Source organism: Crocodylus siamensis, chromosome 2 (assembly GCF_052110815.1).
Source record: "Crocodylus siamensis isolate JL-2025a chromosome 2, ASM5211081v1, whole genome shotgun sequence".
NCBI classification, from domain to species: domain Eukaryota; kingdom Metazoa; phylum Chordata; order Crocodylia; family Crocodylidae; genus Crocodylus; species Crocodylus siamensis.
Genome location: NC_143396.1, coordinates 198,227,872 through 198,252,319, shown reverse-complemented (window position 1 = coordinate 198,252,319; position 24,448 = coordinate 198,227,872). Strand labels below are relative to the sequence as shown.

General features: G+C 43.6%; 1 protein-coding gene across 1 annotated transcript; it reads left to right on the top strand.

The window, feature by feature from the left end:
• RCN1 (reticulocalbin 1) lies at positions 1-23,441 on the top strand. Its single transcript, XM_090032795.1, has 6 exons — positions 1-438; positions 5,781-5,974; positions 12,412-12,590; positions 13,885-13,945; positions 18,332-18,531; positions 23,062-23,441. Exons 1-6 carry the CDS (start codon positions 200-202, stop codon positions 23,167-23,169), a joined length of 981 nt encoding a protein of 326 aa, XP_089888921.1. The 5' UTR covers positions 1-199; the 3' UTR covers positions 23,170-23,441.
• Positions 23,442-24,448: the final 1,007 nt, after the last annotated feature.

Below are 24,448 nucleotides of genomic sequence, written 5' to 3'. Positions count from 1 at the left end.
CCACACAGCAGCCCCGGCCCAATAGCGAGCGCGGTAACTCCGGGGGCCGGAGCCGCCCCGCCGTGCAACCTCCTCCCTGAGTGGAGCAGGCCGGAGTCACCCGGGCGCGGCCCCGAGGAGTGGCGCGCGCTGCCGGGGGCGGGCCAGGGCCAGCTCGGCTCGGGCGGCGGCCGCGGCGTCCCGCGCTCCGAGGGGCAGCATGGGCGGCCGGCCCGGCGGCGGCGCCTTGGTGCTGGTGCTGGTGCTGCTGTGCGCCGGCGGCGCAAGGGGCAAACCCACCTTCAGGAAGGACCGGGTCGTGCACCCCGAGCCCGAGCTGGGCGAGCGGCCGCACGAGGACAACCAGAGCTTCCAGTACGACCACGAGGCCTTCCTGGGCAAGGAGGAAGCCAAGACGTTTGATCAGCTCACGCCGGAGGAGAGCAAGGAGAAGCTGGGGTGAGAGGGGCAGGATGCGGGCTGGGCCGGGCTGTTTCTGCAGGACGGAGGGGAGGGGAGGGGAGGAAACGCGCTTTCCCTAGGGGTTGATTGCGGCCTGGGATCATCTACAAGGCAGACAAGTTTCTTTGGGTAGATACAGTATCTTTCGTTAGCCTAACTAAATGGCTGGGAAAATTGCTCTTTGCAAGACTCTCCCTAGGCCTGAAGAAGAGTGTTTGTGCCCCTTGCAAAGAGCAGTTTTTGCCAACGATTTGGTTGGCAACAGTTGCTCCACGCCACTGCTCCACTTCACTCCACTCCACTCCACTGCTCCACTTAGTTGGTCTAATAAAAGATGCTGCATCTACCCCAAAGAGCCTGGTGCAACAGGGCGTTGTAAGGCAAGGTTGGGCTTGTCCCTAGGTGGGAGCCTCAGACTCTGGGACTCCTCAGGGAGGAGGAGGAGGAGTACCACCACCCCCTCCCCCGCAGCTGATAACGTGGCAGAGGGAGGTCCCACTGCCTCAGTGCACAGTGGAAGAAAAAAGGGAAGGCTTCAATGGAGAAGTGGGCAGGGCATTTGGTTTGAGCCGCCCTTTCTCTTGCTCTCTGAAGCCTGTTGCTTTGCTGGAGCTGGAGGCCTGGGTGCGGGGCTGCCATGGCACAGAGGGCCTTGTGCAGAGCTTGCACATTCCTGATCATTGGCAGGCATGGGGAAGGCTTTGCTGGCTCTCAGTTGAGCCATGGGGCAAGTTGCCTCCCAGTGCTGCCAGGGGACTTCTGGAATAAGCTGCCTGGGAAGCGGGAGCAGCACACAGTGACACTGGAAAACCATCCTCCTCACACAGCTCTAAATGCTTGCATGATCTTTCTCTCTCACTGCTGCTGGGCTGGAGCTGAAGGTTGGCAACTGAAGGTCGCTTCATACAGCACAGTGCCCAGTGTTGGCTGGAGCCCTTCAAACATGCCTTCCTGCTCACCTGTGGGTACTGTTGCTGTAGCTGCCCTGGTTCTGCTCACTCCTGTCCTATCTCTTTGGGTTACTACCCCCTCAAACTACTCTCTCCCTCTGCCCACATGAAGCTTGTTCATACCATACAACTAAGTTTGGCGCCTGGGGCACAGTCCATGGTGGTAGCCACGAGTCCACAAATGCCTCCAGGTGCAAGGATCTTAGCCACACAGTTTATTGCCATGGGGGATTGGATTGGATCAGGACCCTCTCTTCTTTTTAAGAGTGCTTTCGAGTAAACCCACCCTGGGCAGGTGTCTACATGTGTGGGGAGTCAGGGACAGATTTGCTGCTCCTAGCAGCAGTCTGCTCCTGTCCTCTCTGGCCCTGCACTGGCTCCCTGCAGCAGCCAGCGGGAGCTCTAGGAGCAGGGGGCCAGGAGATTGCTCTCAGCCCCCTGGAGCTGCCTGCTGCTGGGTTGGCTCCAGTGACAAAGCCTGAGCAGGGGCAATGTTCCCCTGCCCAGGCAGCGGGGCGCGCCCTGATATGGGGCTAGGGGCTTGGAAAGAGCTGCAGGGGAGGAACAGGTCCCAGCCCTGGCCCCGTCTGCTGGTGGGGCAGCTAGCAGTGAGCCCTGGGCTGGGCAGCCATCCAAAACAGCTTTGTGTTGAGGAGGTATCTTCCTTTCAGCTTATATTGTTGCTTTTAGTCCTCCCATCTATGTCGCTCTTCAAATTCCTGTCTGTGCTGGCACATAGGGAATATATTCAGAGCTAGGCTCTTTACCTGTAGGTTGCAGGACCCGCATGTCCCCTCAATTTTACTGTCATTGTGCAGAGACATTGCCCTGGTGTGACCATTCAGGAGCTGGGGGCAGGATTCCCCCTCATCCCAGCTGATAGAACTTTGAGGAAAAGCAATTTATTTACCAGTTGGTTTCATGATTTTTGTAAGTAGCTTAGTGTTTATTGCCTATATTTTGGTTCTAGCCCCATGTTTGTGGAATGCTGTCTTTGAATTTCTGCTGTGTTAAAGAATTAGTCACTTTTAAATGAGAGCAACAAGACTCTTCTGATTAAAAAGTTACTTTTTGGTCTACTGCAAAGCCCTCACTGCTAGTATGCATTTGCATGTAAATAAATAGGTATTTACAACATTTGGATAAAAGTGATGGCAAAAACACAAGAATTATTTCAGTGGTAAGCAAACAGGTGATGTGTACATCACAAAAGAGATGCAGTTGAGCTGCAGAAAAATGCAAGTGGAATGCAGTTTCCAAGCAGCACAGCTTCTTAGCCCCAACGATTTCTGGGGGTGTTAAGGAAGTGTTAAAAATAGCAGGGAGGCCTCTGGTAGAATCATATCAGTTACTTACTGCATTTAACAATAGATAGAGATGTCAATCAAATCAATAAAGTCATATTTGCCATGGGGTAAATTCACTGATGAACATGGCGATTGGGCAGAAAAGACTTTAAAAAAAAGGAAGAAAAGGTTTACCAGTCAGTTCCAGTGTACTTTTCTTTTCTGTTCCAGTAACAGTGGTTAGCAGGAGAACAATTCCCAGTGGCTGGGGTCAGCAGGGGTGGGGAGGTGTCTTTAGTTACTTGACTTTGTGGGTCATCAAGGTAGTGGGAGCTGTTAAAGGAGGACACTCACCTCTTTTTCCTTATATAGAATAATGCACTCTCCTTTAGCCATTAGAAGCTATAAGGCAGGCTTCCACCTGTGGCTCATCCAGTTGGAGGCCTGAAGAAGGATTCTGAGGAGCAAACATGCTGTTTAGTTAGGAATAATATCTCCCTTTGAGATTAAAAGCAGTATACTGAATTCTGTGGTCACATGAATGCATGTAGCCTTTCAAAAGGGCAGCAGCTGGTATGTTCTAATTGGTGTATATGAGCAACTTGAGAATTGATTCAAATGCAGCAAACTGGGGAGATTCCAGGGGCATGTCTATAGAAGCAAGGAAAGCTGGAACGTTGGTGTGGTTCTGGGACTGGGACCACAAATGGGATTGGTTGATCCAGTCCTGGAACTGCACCGGAGTGTCAAATTCACTCTGGTTCAGTCCCAGGGTTGAGATCACCGATCAGCTGATTGATGGCCCCTGCCCAGTGAACTTACTAGAGCACTTTGGCTTTCCCCTGCTTCCAGAGAGGTACCTCCAAGTTTTCTGGGCACATCTCTGCACGCAGGGACCTTGTCATCTGTTGTCCTGCAAGATCAGTGGGCAGGATAATGGGTGATGTGCACTTCACCCAGTGAAGCGGATCACCTGTGCTGGAACACACCCCAGGACAGCTGATCTACTTCATCTGGCAACGTCTGTCTCTAGCCACTGAGTCAAGACTTGGAGCACATTTCTTTTGCTGTTGGATAAGATTCACTAGAGCCCAAGGACAATGCTGGCACAAGAACATGTGTGTGTAAACTGGCCATGAATAATAGAGGCTTAAAATTAGAAGCTTTCTAAGCAGCAGAATGGGAAGTTTCTGAAGCAGCTTTCTAATACAGGAGTGGGGAGTCAAAAACCCAGCTACTCTTACAATGGAGCTTGATTAATTTAAAAAAGGGATTATGTGATGCATGTGCTGTGATAGCAGAGGAGATCCCTTCAGTACTGGGCTGCTTATACTGCAGGGCACACATAATTTCCATTCTTATCAGTAAAATTGGAGGGCAGAATTTGATGCTGTGGGCTCCTTCTTTGAATAATTAAAGGACACTAAAAAGCAGATTTGAAAAAGGAAATACTTTATTATTGTTCTTGACACTCATTACTTTGGAACTAATTATAATTTTGTATTTTTCCTAGCTTGGAATGTGAAAATGTAAGCATCATCGTAACACTTAAGTTCGCACATGCTGGCAAAAGACTGCAATATTTGGGGTAGAAACAGTGCAGGGTGATTCTAAAAACACTGTTTACTATGGAACAAATGTAACGCATGGAAACATTTCTGTTTTAAAGGAAAGATTAAATTTTACCTTTAGAATAAATGTAGTTTATATGTTTTTCTATAGATAAAGGCTAACTGAACCAATAAAATCAACAAGGTGCCTGTTAAGCACAAAAAATAACAGTGCATCAAAAAATGGACTTTTAAGAGACGCCATACATGTTTTGATACAAAAATATTACTTGTGCTTCAAAGTTATGTTTTCCTTGCAGGTATAAATAGGAATTTTGTTACACTGCTGGGTATAATGGAGAGAGGTTTAAATATGAGTACTGTCTTTTATGCCCTTTCTTCTATAACATAAAGCTGCTCCTTCCCACCGTGGTTATAGTGGTGCATTGGCAAGCCTGCAGTAGAGCAAAATGTATAAGAAAGCCTAAAGAAAACTCAGCTCATCATTGTACTACTGAGTTGATAAGTCAACACTTCATCTTCTTTGAATCTTCTTTTTTTGGCTTTAAGGAAAAAATAACTTGTAGAACAATGATTTTGGAGAGCCTCAGTTCTCAAGAGATTATTCTTGTTGTATAGTTTGAGAGTTTAGACTTGAGCACGTTAGAGCTTTGCTTAGGACATGTTTTTAAGAAGGGGAGACTCCCCAAGAACCTCTGAGCACTTTCAGTGTTGTTGACTTAATCAGAAATTAGAGGGCTCTCAGCCTCCAGAGGTTGGCTTGAGCCTTAATTAGCATTAGTGACTGGAGGTCTACTGATGGAGGCTTGGTATGGTGAATTAGTGAATAAAGGCCTACGTAGGGACTGCTAGCAACATGAACAGTGCATTTTGGGGAAGGTAGGGTGAAGGCTGTGTAGGGAGTGTAGATACTGTGCATTCTGTAGAGCCCTGCATAGATCATCCTGCCTTAATGCTGGCTTCATAGAAAGGCCACAGCAGGGACTATAAAGTTCCCAGCTTTTGGCTGTGGGAAGCCTAGTCTAGCAACACTATAGCCTTCCTGCGTCTTGGGATAAAGATCTGTTCTCCATGCTGATCTGCTCAGAGCCCAGTATGGCCATTCTTTCCAGGTCCTGAAAGAAGATTTTCCTTCCAAGTAAGATAAGATAGTGTGTGTAATAAAGGATGCATTCTTGATTTATACATGGATATGTACACATATACATACATGTGTGCTTGCATGCATGTTTGTAAAAATATCAAGAATACAACCTTTCATGGACGTTGTCAACTGATTTGTTTTTTTATCATAATAACTCAGTTATAATTATTTATGGCAGTATTTAATAATGTACTACATAATGTTTTTTAGCATGTTCTGTAAATACAATATTGTTGTAGCAGTGGGGTATGTCTCTGAAGCACTGGCCATTTGCTTCTGCTGGCTGAGGAAAGACACAGTTAGGCTCCTGTGCCGCATAACAGAACTGGACTGGAACATACATTTCATTTCCTTGCCCAGCTATCCATGGTTTCTCTCTCTTTTGCAGGAAAATTGTTGATAGAATAGATGATGACAAAGATGGTTATGTCACAGCAGAGGAGTTGAAAAACTGGATTAAACGAGTGCAGAAACGCTACATCTATGAAAATGTAGCGAAAGTCTGGAAAGATTACGACCTGAACAAAGATAATAAAATTTCCTGGGAAGAATACAAACAAGCTACATATGGTTATTATCTAGGTAAGATTCTCCAAAACGCAGTCTTTCAGGCTATAATTGTCAAGCTAAAGCATTAAGGGAGTTAGGTATGATGTTCTCATTCAAAATCAACAGGAGTGGGGCACACCTTTGGGACCTTTTCACATACCTCTCTCATGCTAAATTGGCAGATAATGTAGTGCAGGGATCAAGAGTCACTTACCTGCTCATTTGAATAATAGAATCATCTACATGAGGGGCTGGATCCTGTTTCACTGTTAGAGGACATAGGCACCTAAATGCAGCCCTATTCCACCTTGTTTGAGTCTTTGAAAAGCTGTTAATGTTCTTACTTTTGTAACACTCCATCATCTTAGTCTTAAAACTAAGTCACAAAATGCAGTCACTCACCTTTTTCACTGATGTTTTTTCCAGCATTTGAGCAGGATAGAACAGTCTCACATTTAGACATCTAGGCCCACTTTGACTACTAGCTGGAACAGGATCTGGCCCTAAGTGTTAGCTTCTGAACTCTTAAGTCTTCAGGGAGAGGGCTTAAATAGTGCAGCTGAGGTAAAAGTCTCTGCTTTTACTATTCAGAGAAGGGTGATGCAGTAGTGTATAACAACTCAACAAAATATGCATTTAATCAGTTGTTTGTGAATTTTTAGAGCTGGATACTGTCTAAATTTATAATGCAATTGTTGATTAAAGTAGCAAGGAATTATTTTGTCAGAATTACTGCAGATTATGATCTATTCTAAATGTTCAACCCTTAAATGGCCAGACATAAGGAAACATTTATTTTTTACTATATTTGAAAGCTATGGCTTATTTCTGTAGGAAGTGTAATTGAGGTGCTGAATATGGCCACATTTGAACAATTAAATATTAGTGCGTTTCACTCAAAGAGCATGCAGCATGTTAGTGGGTCACCCACTGGAATTAGTAGGGGACAAGTTTAAAACTAATAAGAAAAAGTACTTTTTTACACAACACATAGATAACTTGTGGAACTTATTACCATAGTGGTGGAAAGCGGATACCATAGCCAGGTTCAAAAAAGGACTAGATAAATTCATGAATGATAGATCTATTAATGGCTGTTGAATACAATGGTTGGAGATGTTTCTCCTGGCATCCACCATTATTGGTTTAGAGATGCCAGAGGAAATGTATTAAATAGGGGATAGATTATTTTAGAGATCAAGCTTAATGCTTTCCCTTTGTAGCATCCATTTCTGCCACTGTCGGAGATAAAATGCAGGCCTAGATGGACCATTGGTCTGATCCAGCACGGAGTTGGTCTGCCACTGCAATTGGCACCCCTTTGCACATTTTCAGCAGTAAGGCATGTTCAGTAGCATGAAGTGACGGTCCAGTTCAAAGCTCATTGAAGCTATGCCCTGAATGAACACTTAACTTCTCTTTCTTAGATGTGGACTCTTAATACATACATGGCTGCCATGTATTTGTGATGCTGTTGTTGATTCACAGACACCAAAACTATCAGCCCAGTTCATAACTATTAAACTCTCTCTCTAAAGTCAAGCTTCTACATTTATTTTTTAACTGAAAATGGCATAGGACTTTTTAAAAAATATGCACAAAAAATTTTTCTTCTCCCTGGTAGAAAGTTTTGAATGGGATGTAACTAGAATATTATCCTGTATGTCTTATCACCATATAGAATATAAATATTTGGGTGCCAAAATAGAGTTGCTGGAGGATATTGAAATAAGGTAGACTGGATTTAGTAAAGAGAAAAGAAGACGTTGTGCTCACTAAAGCAACTTAATAGAAATTATTGATCCCAGGATATAAGAACATAAGTACTTTTTCTGGAAGAATCATTTCTATAACTTCAAAGGCTATATCATAATGTTCTTTATGACTCTGGGTGAAATTCGTGTCTATGCTGAGGATCAACCTAAGTATTTCATACCCCTTTAGTTCCATTTTCAGGGCGTGTGTCTCTCTCTCAGGGAATATCTGAGAGAGAGCGCCATAGGCTGCCTCTTTAGAAAAGCTTTAATACAGATATGGAAGTATTAATGCTATTGTATAAGACAGTGGTTTGACATTGTCTGGAACATCCTGGACTCTTCTGGTATTCTGTGGGCACCTCTCTATGAGACACTGTAAAGCGCAGTAGCTTATACTACTGCGCATTAGCATGTCACAGCAAAAACTCTGCTAATGCACTAATGCTCAGTAGAATGAATATACTGTGCATTAAGCATCATAAAAAAAAAGTTTGCCTTTGCCTACTGCGCGTTAGCATGGGCTAATGTGCCTTTATGTAGTACCTCATTAGAAGTACTAAACTTAATGCTCAGTAGCAAAGGCACATTAATGCACGTTTAGATGTGCCTGTGTTCATGAAAGATGCATTCAAACTGGAACAAGTGCAAAGAATAATAGTATGACAATGAGAGGATTGGAGAGCCTATCGTGAGAGGGGTCTGAAAGAGTTTGATTTATTTAGGCTAGCAAAATGAGGGCCGAGATGGCATATAACTGCTCTCTATGAAAATATCAGGAGGGTAAACCTCAGGAGACAAACTAATTATTTAAGCTAAAAGACAGTGCTGGCACAAGAGCAAGGGGTATAAACAGGCCATGGATAGATTTCAAAGGCAAAATTTAAAAGGTTTCTAATCATCACAGCAGTGAGGCTCTGGAATGGCTTTCCTAGAAAAGTAGTGATGTGAAAAACCTACCTAGTTTTAAGATAGATACTGATAAATTTGTGAAAGGAATTACACGACATGGTTACCTGGGATAGCAGGTGAATGCAAGCACTGTCCCATGAGTTCCCTTCCAGTCCTGTAGATGCACACGATACTAATCTCAAACTATGAAGAGCACAGTCTTAATCTCATTTCAGTGAACACTTACAATTAAACAAAATTGTTTCCCACAGCAGTTGTCTTATAATCAGATGAGTCTTTTGATGTCTTAATTTTGAAATTGTTTCACCATGAATATTTCTCAAGTTTTTAATCAGTTTAGTGATAAGGCTGTTTTTTTTTTTAATGGAATACACATTAATTTCATGCTACTGAATACCCTGGAATATTTCTCACTTTTAACTGAAAAATAATGTTTTGGTTCTACCCAACAGACATGTAGCTGGTGGATAATATCACCCAGTTTGCCAGTTGTCAAAGCTCTGTTTGCTGTCTAAACTTGACAAAATGAGCAGTTTGTATCAAACAGATTCTTTGTAAAAAATGAAACCCAATCCAAATGCTATGAACAGTTTTTAAAAAATAGGTTTTCTCCAATATTAATACAGTACTACATATTACAGAACCCATCTTACTGTACTTGAGTGGGGAGACCACAAGTTATTTTACTAAGCAAAAACACCTTTTTAAAATGAAGCTAAGGGGTAAAATCCTAACTCCAGTGCAGCCGTGTACTCCAGTGGCACAGAGATTTTATCCAGAGTATCTGACATACGCCTTAAATTAGAATGAATCTTGGAGCTTTACTTTTCATCCATTCTTTTTAACCTAGATATTGCAGCACCCACAGAGACGTGACATGTCAAGATCTAGGTACAAGAGGGAAATGTAAGGATACTGGCATTGAATTTCTTGGCTTTTGTGGGTATAAAGCAGAACTTTGCTACTTCTTTTTGACTCTGGGAAAAGCCTTTTACTTGAATACCTACATATAATCTCCAGAGTGTTGTGATGGTTTGTAGTGGCTCCATCTGTCATGCTAGCATGACTGCCTCAGGTGCATGCTACAGTCAACTAAAATCCCTGGGAAATTTGGAGGGAAGGTTGTTTGATGCAAACTGAAAAACAGTCATTGAAATGGAGTAAGAGAGGAATAAATAAGAGAAACTCTACTACAATCAGTGAAAATGAGTACAATAATTTACTCAACACTGACAAGGTGCACCAAATATTGGAGCATCACATTAAACTTAATTCACCAAATATTTTAATGTGAGAACGTAAGAGTTACAGGTTTTGCTCCATCTCATACAGAGGGAAAGGTGAGAGGAGGGAACCAAGTTATGGTCCTGGCTGGAACTGATTTATGAGATTTCTGTGCCTTGTGCCAGGCACAGAAGTTTCTGGTGAAAGCTTTCTGTGTTTCTGGTGGAAACTTAAATAGAAAGTAACAGAGATTCTGGTGAAAATGTTTTACTTAATTTTTCAGGGCTTTATTGAACTCCACATTTGAATGAGAGCAAAATTATGGGTAGAAAAGATAAGCCAGATGCGTTCAAACTCCTGCTCTACTCAACAGCCATTTTGTCAGGAAGAAGCAGTTGTTCAGTCATGGAATGACAAGATTGGCCGAGATCTTAAGGGTCATTTAGTCCAGCTGTCTGCAGTAATGCAGAACAGGCTATTCATCAAATCAAGAGAGTTCCACCAGACTTATTGTCTGAAAACAAATGGATGGAATGAACCCAAAAACTAGAAACTGTCAGCTCAAGCAGATACACTAACAAAAAAATAGTGGAGGAGCTGGAAATAAGAACAGAAAGGAGATTTGGTTAATCATTACTGATGTAGGAATTGACACTAGGGATTTTTACAGACCAAAATAATTTATTTTAATTAGACATTTATATTGCACTCACCAGGAAAAATTATATTTAGCATAATCCAGAAGCTGCTTGGCCCAGACCTAAATGATTTTTCTCCAAAGTGTATACTAAACAGAAACTAGTTCCTTTTACTGGAAAACTTCATCAAATCCCATGTAAAATGTATTCACAGAACTTGCTGTTGGATTTTTACCTGCCTCAGACTTGAGAGATAACGACTCAGTGATGAAAGCTACCAAACCAAATGAACAAATGTTGTCCTGGTGAGATGTGGGCAGTGGTGTACCCCAGGTGTTCAATATCTTCATCAACAACCTGGATGAGGGGGTGAAAAGCCCACTGGCCAAGTTTGAGGATCACACCAAGATATGGGGTTGTGCAGACATACCCTCAGGTGGTCTGCTTGTATCTGCAGCCTTAGACAGGCTGGCATGTTGGGCAGAATGGAACCAGATGAGGTTCAACACAGAGAAATGCAATGTGCTGCATCTGGGAAGGAGGAACCCCCAGCACACCTACAGGCTTGGCATTGCTAACCTGACCAGTACTACAAATGGCGCTGCACTTCAACAAGGACGTGCTAAAACTCAAGAGGATCCAGAGAAGAGCCACCCGTATGATTAGGGACTTGCATGGCACGCCATACAAGGAGAGGCTGAGGGATCTCGGACTCTTCAGCCTAAAGAAAAGGCTGAGAGGGAACCTGATTGCGGCTTACCATTATATCAGAGGCATATATCTGAAAAGTTGAGAAGAGGAAAACTAAAAACAACAGCCACAAACTCCTGGAAGATAGTTTAAGGCTGAATGGTAGGGAAAAGTTCTTTACAATTAGGGTGTCCAGACTATGGAACAAGTTCCCCCCGGAGGTGGTGCAATCATCTACCCTAGAAGTCTTCAAGAGAAGACTGGACGATCACGTGGCTGCGGATGTCTGACCCCAGATGCCTTTCCTGCTTATGCAGGGGGCTGGACCTGATGATCCTCTGGGGTCCCTTCCAGCCCTATGATTCTATGATCAATCCCAGCATATGCTGGCTCAAGCCTTAGAAATATAAAGTCATAGTTTGTGCAGGAAGAAGCAAATATAGCTACACTACAAAAACAGGGTCATTTTGCTAAACAAAGTAATCTTTCTCAAAAGGTGATAGTCTAGTTGCTGAAGAGTCAGAACAGAAAATATGTCAGAAGATAGGAAAACACCAAACAGTCCTTCCTGTAACGTGGAGGGGGGCGTGGTGGGGGAGACACAGACAGGGATGGGACACATGACCTTTCAACTGCATTGACCTACAGAGCAATATTTGTATCTAAATAAAATATCTGAACAAAATGACTTGAAATGTACATTGTTTGAGCACCTTAAGGAAAAGTCTTTTATTTCAATTATGGTAGACACTGTTTACCCACCTGTATATCACAAGTACTGTACTTGCTCCAGAAGATGCTTCATTGCACTTTATTCTCTCATTCATACTGTTTTCTGAAATGAAAAGTTGCACCTAGAGTGGATGAACAGATTAATAAGGAGAGAAATAGGGAAGAGGAAAGAATGTACTCCTAAAACTTGGGAGCAGCAGTGTTGAAGTAAACTAAATTAGGCTTGTCATTCTTAAGGTAGAACCCCAGTACGTTGCAAAAACATGTTAACGGCTGGCCTCTGATCTTCAATTTACAACTAGAATCTCAAAGTCTCCCATAGTAACAATGTAGCTGCTGTAGCAACAAGGAGCCTTTTAATATAGGTATATACAAGTTTTTAGTATATTCTAGCAACTCGGTCTCTTGCATGATGATAACGTAGTGAAAAGATAGCAGATGGATCAGGCTGTGAGTCTAAACACAGAGATAATGTATCAGTAAAGATGTATGGTTTTGAGATTCTCTGATTAATCTCTAGAAAATCCAGAAGAATTTCAAGATGCGACTGATCAACACAATTTTAAAAAAATGCTTCCCAGGGATGAGAGGCGATTCAAAACTGCAGACCTGGATGGAGACTCAGCTGCCACGCGTGAGGAGTTCACAGCTTTCCTTCACCCAGAGGAGTTTGAGCATATGAAAGACATAGTTGTCTTGGTAAGCAAAGCAAAACCAGTGACATTCCATATGCTTTTATTCTTCTGATGTGAGCTTTGAAGTACTTCTTTAACCATTCAGTGCAGGGTTTTAGAGACGCATAAACAATAAAACTGAAAATAATAAATAAGCGCCCTATTTCAATTTGTCTAATGAGATTTAAAACAAACAAACCACCAACTACTTTGGGCACTCTTAAGTGAAACAGAAGTGTCTAGAGTACATATTTGTGCCAAAATACCAGTGAAAATTATATATCAAAACAGAATTAGGTGTTTTGCTGTGTGTTTAAGAATTAAATTTGGAGTTGGTACTAGATAGTGGAGTGACTAATGCAATGTAAATGTATAGGTTAGTGGTTCTCAACCATTTTAGACTAAGGCATCCCTCAAAAAATATTAGCTCAGAGTTTTCATCTGTTTTTTGAATACAGAAAAATAATAGAGAAACTCTTCTGTTGCAAAAAACTGGGAGAGACAACAGGTCAAAACATTTTTAACATTATGGATCCCTGTGTGAAAAATTGGGTTTATCTTGTGAATTGTGTTTGCATGCCAAACAGTGAACGTTGTGTAGCACCATAGGGCACCCTTGAAAGGATCTCAAAGTACCCAGGGTGATGCAAAACCCTGATTAAGAATTGCTGGTCTAGGTAGTTAAGTCACCAGATTCATGCATATGAATTTCTTCATGAGATTTTTGTATTCCTTGTGATCACAGAACTCACATTGGAGTTTAGAATAAAGTATCCTGTGCACATGGAATACAAGAATAGGCCATCTCTCTAAGTTTTGAAGTCTTCTGAAACAAAGTTTCTCAACCTGTGGGTCATGACCCGAAAGTGGCTCGCAAGATGATATGAAACGGTCACGAACAAACTTTTAAAAATGGATTCTCCTTAAAGGAGAAAAATGTGGGAAACGGGGCTTTTCCCTTGCAGGCTGGCAGACTTCCAGCCTGTGAGGTGCTTTGCTTGGGGGCCTCCATGCCCTCCAAACCCACTTCCTGCCCCACACACTGTGGGGCTGGGGCCTGGGGGTGGGAGGCAGTGGGTTGGGAGTGAGGGGCACTGGGTCAGGACTGGCCACTGATGTTTACAAATGGGTCCTGGTATAAAAAATGTTGAGAACCACTGTTATAAAACACAGAATGGCTAAATAGTGTAAAACAATTTAAGATTTACTTTAGGAATTCATTTTTTACAATTTTGGGAAGAACTGGGTCCTGGTTTATGAAAGACCTTTGTTGGAATTTTCAGCTATCTCTTAATGACTTTCATAAAACTATTTTCTAGGAAACGCTGCAAGATATTGACAAAAATGAGGATGGATTTGTGGATCAAGATGAGTACATCGGTAAGTGCTGGATGAGGGTTTCTTTGACTTTTGTTAACATTTAACAAGAAACACTTAGACAGTTATAGACCACTCCTTTTGGGTTTAAGTTAATATTAACAGCACAAAGATACAGTTTGTGTAGCTATCCCATTGTTTGAAGTGAACAAAGTTTTGTTTAATTTTAGTGAGGTAGTGAAACTGGACTAAAAGCTACCCAGTACTTTCCATTATAGAAGCCTGCTTTTCTGTTGCTTATAAGTTTACCAAATTTAAATGCTTTGGGCCAAAATTTTCTGATCTTGGTGTCAGCCTAGGGCTGATTTTTGGGAAGTGTAACTATTCCTGAGAAGCAGCCTGAAGGATGAAGAACAGTGGATGGCATATCTGAAAGCATGGGTGTTAAACATACACGACATAGGCTGGATCCAGCCTGTGGGGCTCAGTGGATGCAGTGACTGGCAATAGGAGGCTGAGCAAAGGCTGATGAAGTGTTGGTCATCCTGTGGCTTCTTTTCCCATTACCACCATGACTGCTGTGGCAAGCAGCTACCTGGCCTGCACACTGCTTCTTCCTCTGTCACTGGCTTCACCAGGGTCAGAGCCATGTGCCCTGAGGTGCTGCTGCCACTGGGCACCCTGGGTCAGAACCAGAGCTGCCACTGTGACTACAGGTCCTGGGCTTGTGCCAGTCTTTGCCTTGGGCTGGATCCCAGCCGCAAGGAGTCCCACAGTCTGGAATGGCTCAGGGCAGGAGGTGATTTTGACACCCCTATTTTAGAACATTTGAATAGGAACTTTTTAAGCGATTAGGAGGATGAGTCAGGGGAAAACAGAAGAACGGGGGTTAGAGGACAAGTGGGATAAGAACATGAGTGGGGTGGGGAGCAGGACGAGGAGCCAGAGATGGAGAAGGGTAGGAGAAGAGGGAAGAGCATGGGAATTGGTTATTGTAGGAACCAACTGGGGGAAGAAACACAAGTAGGAGGACATAAAAGAACAGAAGCAGAGGGAGGGGAATGAGTTAGAAATAAGGGAGGGAATGTGAAGGCAGAAGCGGGAACCCAGAAGAGAGGAGCAGGCCAGAAGCAGGGGTGGGGAACACGTATGAGCCAAGCAGGATGGCAGCAAAATGTATTAAGGAGCAGAAGGAACTGTAACAACCAGAACACACTGGGCTAAGGAAACTGGAAGTGAAACCAGTATTCCTGAGTTTCAACATTCCTCTGTATCTAGGAAATAGCTGTGAAACCCACCAGCAAAGTGTGTACCTCAGTGCATGTCTAGTGTCATCTCCATGTAGCAGATAACAGCCTTCTACTGCTGCCAGTTCTTTTGTGACCTCAAGTGATAGAAATTCTGCCATGAGTTTAAAAATACCAGCTCTAGTGATGATTTGTGGAAGGATCAGTTTAGTTCCACTCAATGGAATTTTTGATTTTACAGTTTAAATTAAACAACACCCCCCACCACCCTCCTTAGGAATTACATCAAAGAAACTTTGTGAAAAGACCATTAAGTTTGGAAAGTCAAGCACTCAGTAATTCTGAAGTGCCTGAATTAAGGTCACCAGCACATCACTCAGGTGACACAAAGGGAGCAGAGTGGGAAGCATGAACAGTAAATCAATCACAGTGAGTTAATTTGGTCAAACTTTGGTCGTGCCCTTGGATCCTTGAAGGCACAACCCAGGAGTTTGGCAGCACACGTATTTTGCCTGTGTGAAATGTCACACTCCCTTGGTGATTGCTTAAAAAAAAAAGAAATATACCATCATAAAAGTATTAGACTAAATTCTGATGAATCTTTCTGTTTCTGATACTACCTTAAAGATCCCTTCAAATACAGTCAAGAGCAATATACACACATTAATTAAATGGCAGGGATTTTCTGTTCCTTGTAAATTATATTTAGCTTTAAAATGTAAATGCTCTTCATTTATGACTGAAATAACAGTGCAGCATAATTTCCCCAATAATTTCTGTTCGCTCAGTGACACTACCTACGTATAATTATAAGGTAGTTGTCAACATTTGTTACCATGTGAATGCTGGTTCCTCTTGTCTCCTATAGATAGGAGAATGGAGTGTGCTAGTCACGACCACATCACATTGGCAAGGATGATAAAAATCAAATTGACAGGACATGTCAGTTGCTTCAAATAAACAATATAGAACTTGTGTGTCTACATTTGGGGGAAAAAAGGTGGTACCTGAAGTTTTATTGAACAGTTGGGGGGAAAATGTACCTAAATTATCTTTGTGAGAAGGTAATAGCAAATTTTTTGGCACTGAACCATGGTTGCAGTAAGGTTTATCCATATTTTATCTTTACCTAGAATAAAATAAACAAACAGACAAGCATGGACACTACCATCTCTTTTTCCAAAACAAGAGACTGATCTAAAGTCCGCTGAAGACCATGGAGACTCCTGCAATGATCAGAACCCCAAAAAGTGTAGGGCTCAAATCTTCCCAGTCAAACATTTCACCTTTTGACCAGAGTGGACCAGAGTCCTGATAGCTCCATTCATTTTAGGGCTGTTATAGTAGTGGAGAATCCAGGTTAGTTCTGTGGACGCATGTGGTTTTTATTGCTCATTTTGGACCATATCCTGAAGAGGGTTGCATCTGCACCTCTTTCAGTTGCCAGCTGGCCCCTGGTCTCCAAGCTGATAGAGACTTAGGAACACGTAAATAGTGTGCACTTATTGCCAGCACTTCCTTGGCAACCAAATCCACAAGGGATGAGGAATGTCAGCTACAAAACAGGTTTACATTGTAAGCACGAAGGTGGTGGGTTTGGGGGAAAAGGAGCCCAGTTGAGGACGAGGGAGAGGGCAAGAGGAATGAGAAAACTAATACTCCTCTAGAGTTGAATTTCATGCTACAGAAAAAAAAAATGTGAAAGGCCTGTACTGTCCTCCAGAGCTTTCCTGAGTTAATACCTCCTCTTTATATCACCACTCCTTTTTTACCTACAGCTCCCCTTATTTTTTCCTTACACAAATGACAGCTTTCAGTATGGTATTTGCCTTCTGAATGGATTGGGCAGGAATATGGCTTTGCCTGCAGCATGGTCTGGTGTGTAGCGTAGCTCTTGTACAACAGAATTCAGCTTCCATCCGCTGTCACAGTGTCCCAAATCTGGGTTTCAGAAGAATGGGCTCTATCACGTCACAGTGGGTGCATCTACATATGCACTCTACTACTTGGTTGACTAATTAGCTCTGCAGTAAAGTGTTACAGTTGACACATGTTCCCATGTTAGGGTGCAGTAAATGAATTAACTCTACTGTAGGATAGTACTGTCCAGGACAAGTACTGTCCTACAGTAGAGTAATTATGTGTGCTGAAACACATGTAGACTGACTGGGGCTGGCTCAGGCACAAGGATGCTACAGTGTGGGGGGAGCTGCCTGATGCCTAGTCCCACAGTGTAGCACCTTTGTGCCCCAGCCAAACCCTCTGTAGCATGTTGAGCTGGAAGGCGGGGGGTGAGGAGCAGTGCTGTGCTGACAGGCTGACCCCCTGGTTCCCCTGTCAACTGGAACTGCTCTGCCCTGACTCAGATTGGTGAGGTCCCAGACACACATGAAGATGTTGCACCTAGAAAGCAGCTAACTCTAGTGCTAACTGTGCTGGAATTTATTCATGTGCATTAATAGCATGTGTAGATGCGCCCAGTGTATGCGCGCTTATTGCTATGATGTTCAACAGCTCAGGCTGCCTCAGACCTGTTAATCTTTTCCCAGCCTGGCACACTTCTTTATCTTCCATTTGAACATGTTTCTACCTGAGGAGTTGAAAAGTTAACCTGTTCACTTAGATGTATTTTTCTTATACAGCTCGCTTTAAAAGCAGAACAATGCTCACTTAGTTTCTTGTAGCGGATTTTTATTTTCTTTAGTTCCCTCTGCTTTTTACTCCTTCACCAACTCCTTGCTGAGTTCTGATGGTTATCCATAAAGACACTTGCTGGCAGGGACAAGACATAGTGCTGCTGTGCATTCTTCCCACCTCCCCTCCCTCACCCCCCATATGTCTGAGTGTGACTTGAAGGATCATGATTGCAGTTTGAGAGAGATCCTGTAAACTTTCTTATGTGTACACCCTGCATGAAGACATCCTTAGGGCCAGTTCAGTTTCCTGGGCATGTCCATTAACTTCCCTTGTCTTCCACTTGTGTACTGAAAAGGTAATTTAATAATGGATAAAACCATCAATGGTGAAAACATTTTAGTGGAACAGGATGTGTACAAACACGCATCTTCCACCATACACCCCATTTTACTACTCTCAGAAGTCCTACACAAACTACAAGTGTGATACTTTTAGTACTTGGCTAAAGTATCTTGGAGGACTGTATATGGCTAATCATGACTTCAAACCTTGATCTCCCCTCCAGCTGATATGTTTGCAAATGAGGAGGGTGGACCAGAACCTGACTGGGTAGTTACTGAACGTGAGCAGTTTTCAGATTTCCGGGATCTAAACAAGGATGGAAAAATGGACAAAGAAGAGATTCGGCACTGGATTCTCCCACAAGACTATGATCACGCACAAGCTGAAGCCAGGCACTTAGTCTATGAATCAGATGTAGACAAGGTACTTAATGTTCTGGTATATTTCATAAATGTTAGATTAAGTGTTTAATTGGTTCCTTTTATATAATGTCAACCAGCAAGGAATGATTCTTCATGACTTTTCTTATTAGTATTCCCTAAATGGGCTTGCTAATGCTTTTATGCAGCAATACAAATTTGAGTAGATAAAACTGGAGACCACAAATACTAGCTGACAAAATACTAGACCCTTAGGTCAGGTAAATCTGTTTCATAGTTTCTAGGGTCGGAAGGGACCTGAGCATATCATCTAGTCCGACCCCCTGCCATGGCAGGAAAGAGTACTGGGGTCAAACGACCCCAGCAAGATGTTCATCTAACCTCCTCTTAAACACCCCTAGGGTAGAAGCCTGCACCACTTCTCTTGGAAGCTGGTTCCAGACCCTAGCCGCCCTGACTGTGAAGTAGCACCTCCTGATATCTAACCTAAACCTACCCTCTGCCAGCTTGTGACCGTTATTCCTGGTCACTCCTGGCGGTGCTCCCCCAGTGCCTGCTGATCCCCCCCTGACTAGTTTATAACAGGCCACAAGATTCCCCCTCAGCCTTCTCTTTTGGAGGCTGAACAGGTTCAAGTCCCGCAGCCTCTCCTCATAGGGCCTGCCCAGTTGTCCCCTGATCATACGAGTGGCCTCCTCTGGACCCTCTTCATGCTGTCGACATCCCTCTTGAAGTGCGGTGCCCAGAACTGGATGCAGTACTCCAGCTGTGGCCTGACCAGTGCTGCATAGAGGGGGAGGATCACCTCTTCGGACCTGCTCGAGATGCATCTGTGGATGCATGACAAGGTGCGGTTGGCCTTCCTAACTGCCTCCCCACACTGCCGGCCCATGTTCATCTTGGAGTCAATGATGACCCCCAGATCCTTTTCCGCCTCCGTGCTGACAAGAGGGGAGTTCCTTAACCTGTAGGTATGGTGCCAGTTGTTCCTCCCGAGGTGCATCACCTTGCACTTGTCTGTGTTGAAACCTATCCTATTCTCATCTGCCCAACCTTGTAGCCTGTCTAGGTCTGATTGTAGCCTGTTGCATCCTTCCAGTGTGCTCATGTCCCCCCACATCTTAGTGTCATCAGCAAATTTGAACGAGGTGCTTTTTACCCCCTCGTCCAAATCACTGATGAAGATGTTGAACAGTGCGGGCCCAAGGACTAAGCCCTGCGGAACCACACTGCCCACGTCCTTCCAGGTTGAGAAGGACCCATCCACTACCACCCTCTGGGTGTGGCCCTCCAGCCAGATGGTGACCCATTTGACTGTGTGGGTGTCTACACCACAGCCCCCCAGTTTCTTAATGAGAATGGGGTAAGAGACAGTGTCAGAAGCCTTCCGGAAGTCCAGGAGGACTATATCCACTGCTACCCCTGCATCTAATGATCTGGTGATCTGATCGTAAAAGGCGCCAGGTTGGTCTGACAGGACCTGCCACTGATGAACCCGTGTTGGTTGCCCCTAAGTCTCCTGCTGGCCCCTCCTGGATGTGTGCCAGCATAATTTTCTCAAACAGCTTGCCTAGGATTGAGGTAAGACTAACCGGCCTATAGTTTCCCGGGTCCTCCTTCCTGCCTTTTTTTCATAGTTTCATAGTTTCTAGGGTCGGAAGGGACCTGAGCAGATCATCTAGTCCGACCCCCTGCCTTGGCAGGAAAGAATACTGGGGTCAAACGACCCCAGCAAGATGTTCATCTAACCTCCTCTTAAACACCCCTAGGGTAGAAGCCTGCACCACTTCTCTTGGAAGCTGGTTCCAGACCCTAGCCGCCCTGACTGTGAAGTAGCACCTCCTGATATCTAACCTAAACCTATCCTCTGCCAGCTTGTGACCGTTATTCCTGGTCACTCCTGGCAGTGCTCGGGGAAACAGTGACTCCCCCAATGCCTGCTGATCCCCCCTGACTAGTTTATAACAGGCCACAAGGTCCCCCCTCAGCCTTCTCTTTCGAAGATGGGAACCACGTTGGCCCTCTTCCAGTCCTCCGGTACCTCACCAGAGCACCACAAGTGCTCGTAAAGCCATGCCAGGGGACTTGCAATGACCTCGGCCAGTTCCTTTAGAACTCTAGGGTGGAGATCATCCAGGCTGGCTGATTTGAATACGTCCAACTCCACCAGAAGCTCCCTAACTAAATCCTCGCTAATCCGTGGCCCAGGTGTGCCTCCCCTTGGGCCCGAGGGGGGCCCAGCAGGGAGGTGGCTGTTCTGGTCCCTACTTAGGAAGACGGAGGCAAAGAAATCGTTAAACATGTTAGCTTTGCCATCTGGTGTGACGACCAAATTTCCCAACACATCCTGCAAGGGTCCCACATTACCCGGGACTTTCTTTTTACCCCCTATGTATTTAAAAAAGGACTTCTTATTGTCCTTAATCTGGGAAGCTAGTCCCAGTTCCATCTCTGGCTTGGCCTTCCTCACTACCCCCCTACATCCCTGAGCAACTACAGAATAGTCCTCCCTGGTGGTGACCCCTTCTTTCCATTGGGTGTAAGCCTCCTTTTTAGCAAGGAGACATTCCCGGATGCTTTTGGAGAGCCACGGAGGCTTGTGTGCTCTCCTGCTCCCTTTGATCCTCGTTGGGATTACCTTCCTTTGGGCTTGGAGGATCGTCTCCTTAAGGAGCGACCACTCTCCTTGGACACCTGGCTCCCCTCCCCTCTGGGACCTCAGCGCTTCTCCAACTATCCTTCTTAGCTTGTTGAAGTTTGCCCTCCTAAAATCTAGGGCTGCTGCCTTACTGCATGCCTTTGCCACCTTGCGCTGGATGGTGAATTCCAGCAGGCGATGATCGCTGTTGCCCAGGTGGTCAAGCACCCGCAGCCCCCTCACCAGGTCATCACCCGTGGCCAGCACTAGGTCCAACAAAGTGTCTCCCCTGGTGGGGCTGTGCACCTCCTGGATTAGATGGAGGTCCTGCACTCTGGCCAAGAACCTATGTGAGCAGTCAGACCTGGCTGACTGTTCTTCCCAGCAGATGTCTGGGAAGTTCAGGTCCCCCATGACTACCACATCCTTAGCCTTCACTACCTCTGTGAGCTGACCCAAGAATTCCTGGTCAAGCTTTTCTCCCTGGTTGGGAGGTCTGTAGTAGACTCCCACCATTAAGTCTCTTTCCCCGCGACTGCCTTGTACTCTAACCCAAAGCACTTCAGAGTGCCCCTCCCCTGGCTCCTTGCTAATTGACGAGGATGTGTATTCATCCTTAATATAGAGTGCCACGCCCCCACCTCTCTTTCCTATCCTGTCCCTCCTGTACAGCCTATAGCCCTTGACATTGACCGCCCAATCATGCGTTGAGTCCCACCACATTTCCGTAATCCCCACTATGTCCGGGCTGGTGTCAGCCAGCAGGAGGGTGAGTTCCTCCTGCTTGTTACCCGTACTACGAGCATTTGTGTAGAGGCATTTGAGGCCTCCTGTGGATGTGTGTACTGACCCCCTAGTCCCAGCGTTACCCTGGCCCCTAGTTGGTGTCCTACTAGTAGAAAATTGGCTTTCTACCTCAAAATTTCTAGCCATTTCTTTTTTGGAAAGGTGTCACAGACCTTTCTATATTAAACTGTAATAAACAAATAGGATATCAGTAAATTAATAAAGAGCTGTAAAAAGACTGTAAGAAATAGGATACATCTGTGGATTACGGTCTGACCCATCCATTCGGCATCTGTCAGGAAAGGATACGAATCATCAATAGATGCAAGAGGGGTGCTTTTGCCCTCGCTGGTCCAACTGACATTCCACTGCTTAAATCTGATGAATCAAGACTCCCATATATAGAGATGAATTTTTTAGTTTCATTTTAATTTTAGTTGAGCATCTTTATCAACCCAGACAAAAGATTTCCATATAAATACTCAGAAAGGAAAGTTAAAAACATACATGAAGTTGTGCATGCAGACAAATGGCATGCTCTTATTGCTGATAAATCATTTGATGAGTTAGGCTGCTGACAGACCTGGAAAAAAAAAAGACACGCTTTACCAGAAGCAGCAGTGCATTTGGCCGAGCTCCACAGCATCTGTATAAATCAGGCATTTCAGCAGGGCTTTTTGGCACTTTTACCTAATAGTTTATTCAATCAGCTATTAAATAAAAGCACCCAAAAAGCCCCACTAAAGCACCTGATCTATACAGATATTGGGCAAGCCGTGTCCAGCTAATACAGGCATGCTCTTCTAGGCATGCTCTGGGATCAGAGTGAGTAGTTTAAAGTAAAGTGCCTTTTTTTTAATGTCTGTAAGCAGCCTTCATTTCAGAATACTTTGACCTTTTTGACTCTACTGAATCCAATGGGAGCTATGCCACTGAATTCCAATACAACCAGCATCTCATCCACTGATCCCTAAACCTGTTACCTCTTCCCTTGGAGAATTCTGTACTACATAGTGTTCATAAATTCATGCTGATGTTTTATATAGCATTTATATAGTTTTATATAGCATTTAAACAAGTATTACAGTATATATGTATTAAAAATAATAGATACTTGTTTTTGTTTTTTGTTGTTGGTTTTTTTTTTAGGATCAAAAGTTAACCAAAGAGGAGATTCTAGACAACTGGAACATGTTTGTTGGAAGCCAAGCTACCAATTATGGGGAAGACCTCACAAAAAACCATGACGAACTATGATATTATTTACAATTTAGTATGCCACAGACTGTTGTTCAGTTTCTTTCCACATCAGGGAAGTTACTAAAGGTTCTTTGGCTGAATAATTTGCACCAATATGTTTTAAAGAAAGCAGTTTATTACCTCAGAACTTGGGTAAAAATAGCCTCTTGCTCTTTATGCACCATTAAATGCAATAGTTAGTCACTACAATTTTATTTGGAAGGTCAGAAACCCACTCGCCTCCCCTTTTCTGAATAGACTGCAGTAAAATTTGGGGAATGCACATCTAAGACTCAGCTCTTAGGATCCTTAGAAGTATTATTTTTTTACATTTTCTTTTAATAGCTCAGGTTTTTACTGTAGGGAAATACAGCTAGGATCAGAAAGAAACTTATTGAAGTGTTTAAACAGATTCCAAGTTATTTTGTCTTTTTTTATTAATAGTACATAAACATTTAGAACTATGTTCTCCCCTTCCTTTGTAAAGGGGAGATCTTACCCGATAAGATCCATTACTTTTTTTTCCAGATGCTACATCCTTCCCTCCTGGTTGGGGCAGAGTTACCAAATGACTAAGATCTTGTGATGTACAGACACGTTCACTAGCCCGCTGGATCTTAGCCACACAAGCGTAACACAGTTAATCACTATACCCTTTACTCCCCTTAACTAAGCATTAGCAGTACATCTGCCATGTTGGATGACATGCAGTGGTTAAGTCTCTTGATGAGGGCTACAGATCCCATGTTAATAGTTACTGCTACTGAGAACAGAGGTTGTCCTCTTGCTTGTGATCTATTGGTTTTGCTATTTCCTGGGATGAATTATGCTATATAGAGCATATTTATTCCATGCTTCCTTGCACTTTATCCAAATCTCACAGTATTTTGACTATGTAGGACTTTGCTGACTTGTTCACATAGTATGAATACTGGCAGTTCTGTGATGCAAAAGGAACAGGACACATTTCCCCCCAACCCTGGATTCAGAATTAAGGGCCTGTGCATGTTCTGAGTTCTGTTCCACATAAGGAAGAGGAAGTATATGGCTAACAGTTCTGGTTTTGTGTATACATATAGATATAGGTTATCAAACCATACTATATGTAATAGTTTTTTTCTCTAAAAGGAAAAAAACCCACTTCCATCCGGCTACATTTTCTTACTGTATAATATGAGTTTTTACTTACCTATTTTTACTTAACCAACTTATGCAATTTTTTCCTGTACTGACTTGACTATGATCACAATAAAATAACGACTTTCTTTTTGATACTATGAAGGTGCTATCTGGTTAA

Excerpts from the sequence above, each read along its gene's own strand:
- RCN1 (XM_090032795.1), top strand. The coding sequence starts at position 200 with ATGGGCGGCCGGCCCGGCGGCGGCGCCTTGGTGCTGGTGCTGGTGCTG. Across the intron at positions 5,975-12,411 it reads TACATATGGTTATTATCTAG|AAAATCCAGAAGAATTTCAA; the intron begins GTAAGATTCTCC and ends ATTAATCTCTAG. Across the intron at positions 13,946-18,331 it reads GGATCAAGATGAGTACATCG|CTGATATGTTTGCAAATGAG; the intron begins GTAAGTGCTGGA and ends TCTCCCCTCCAG.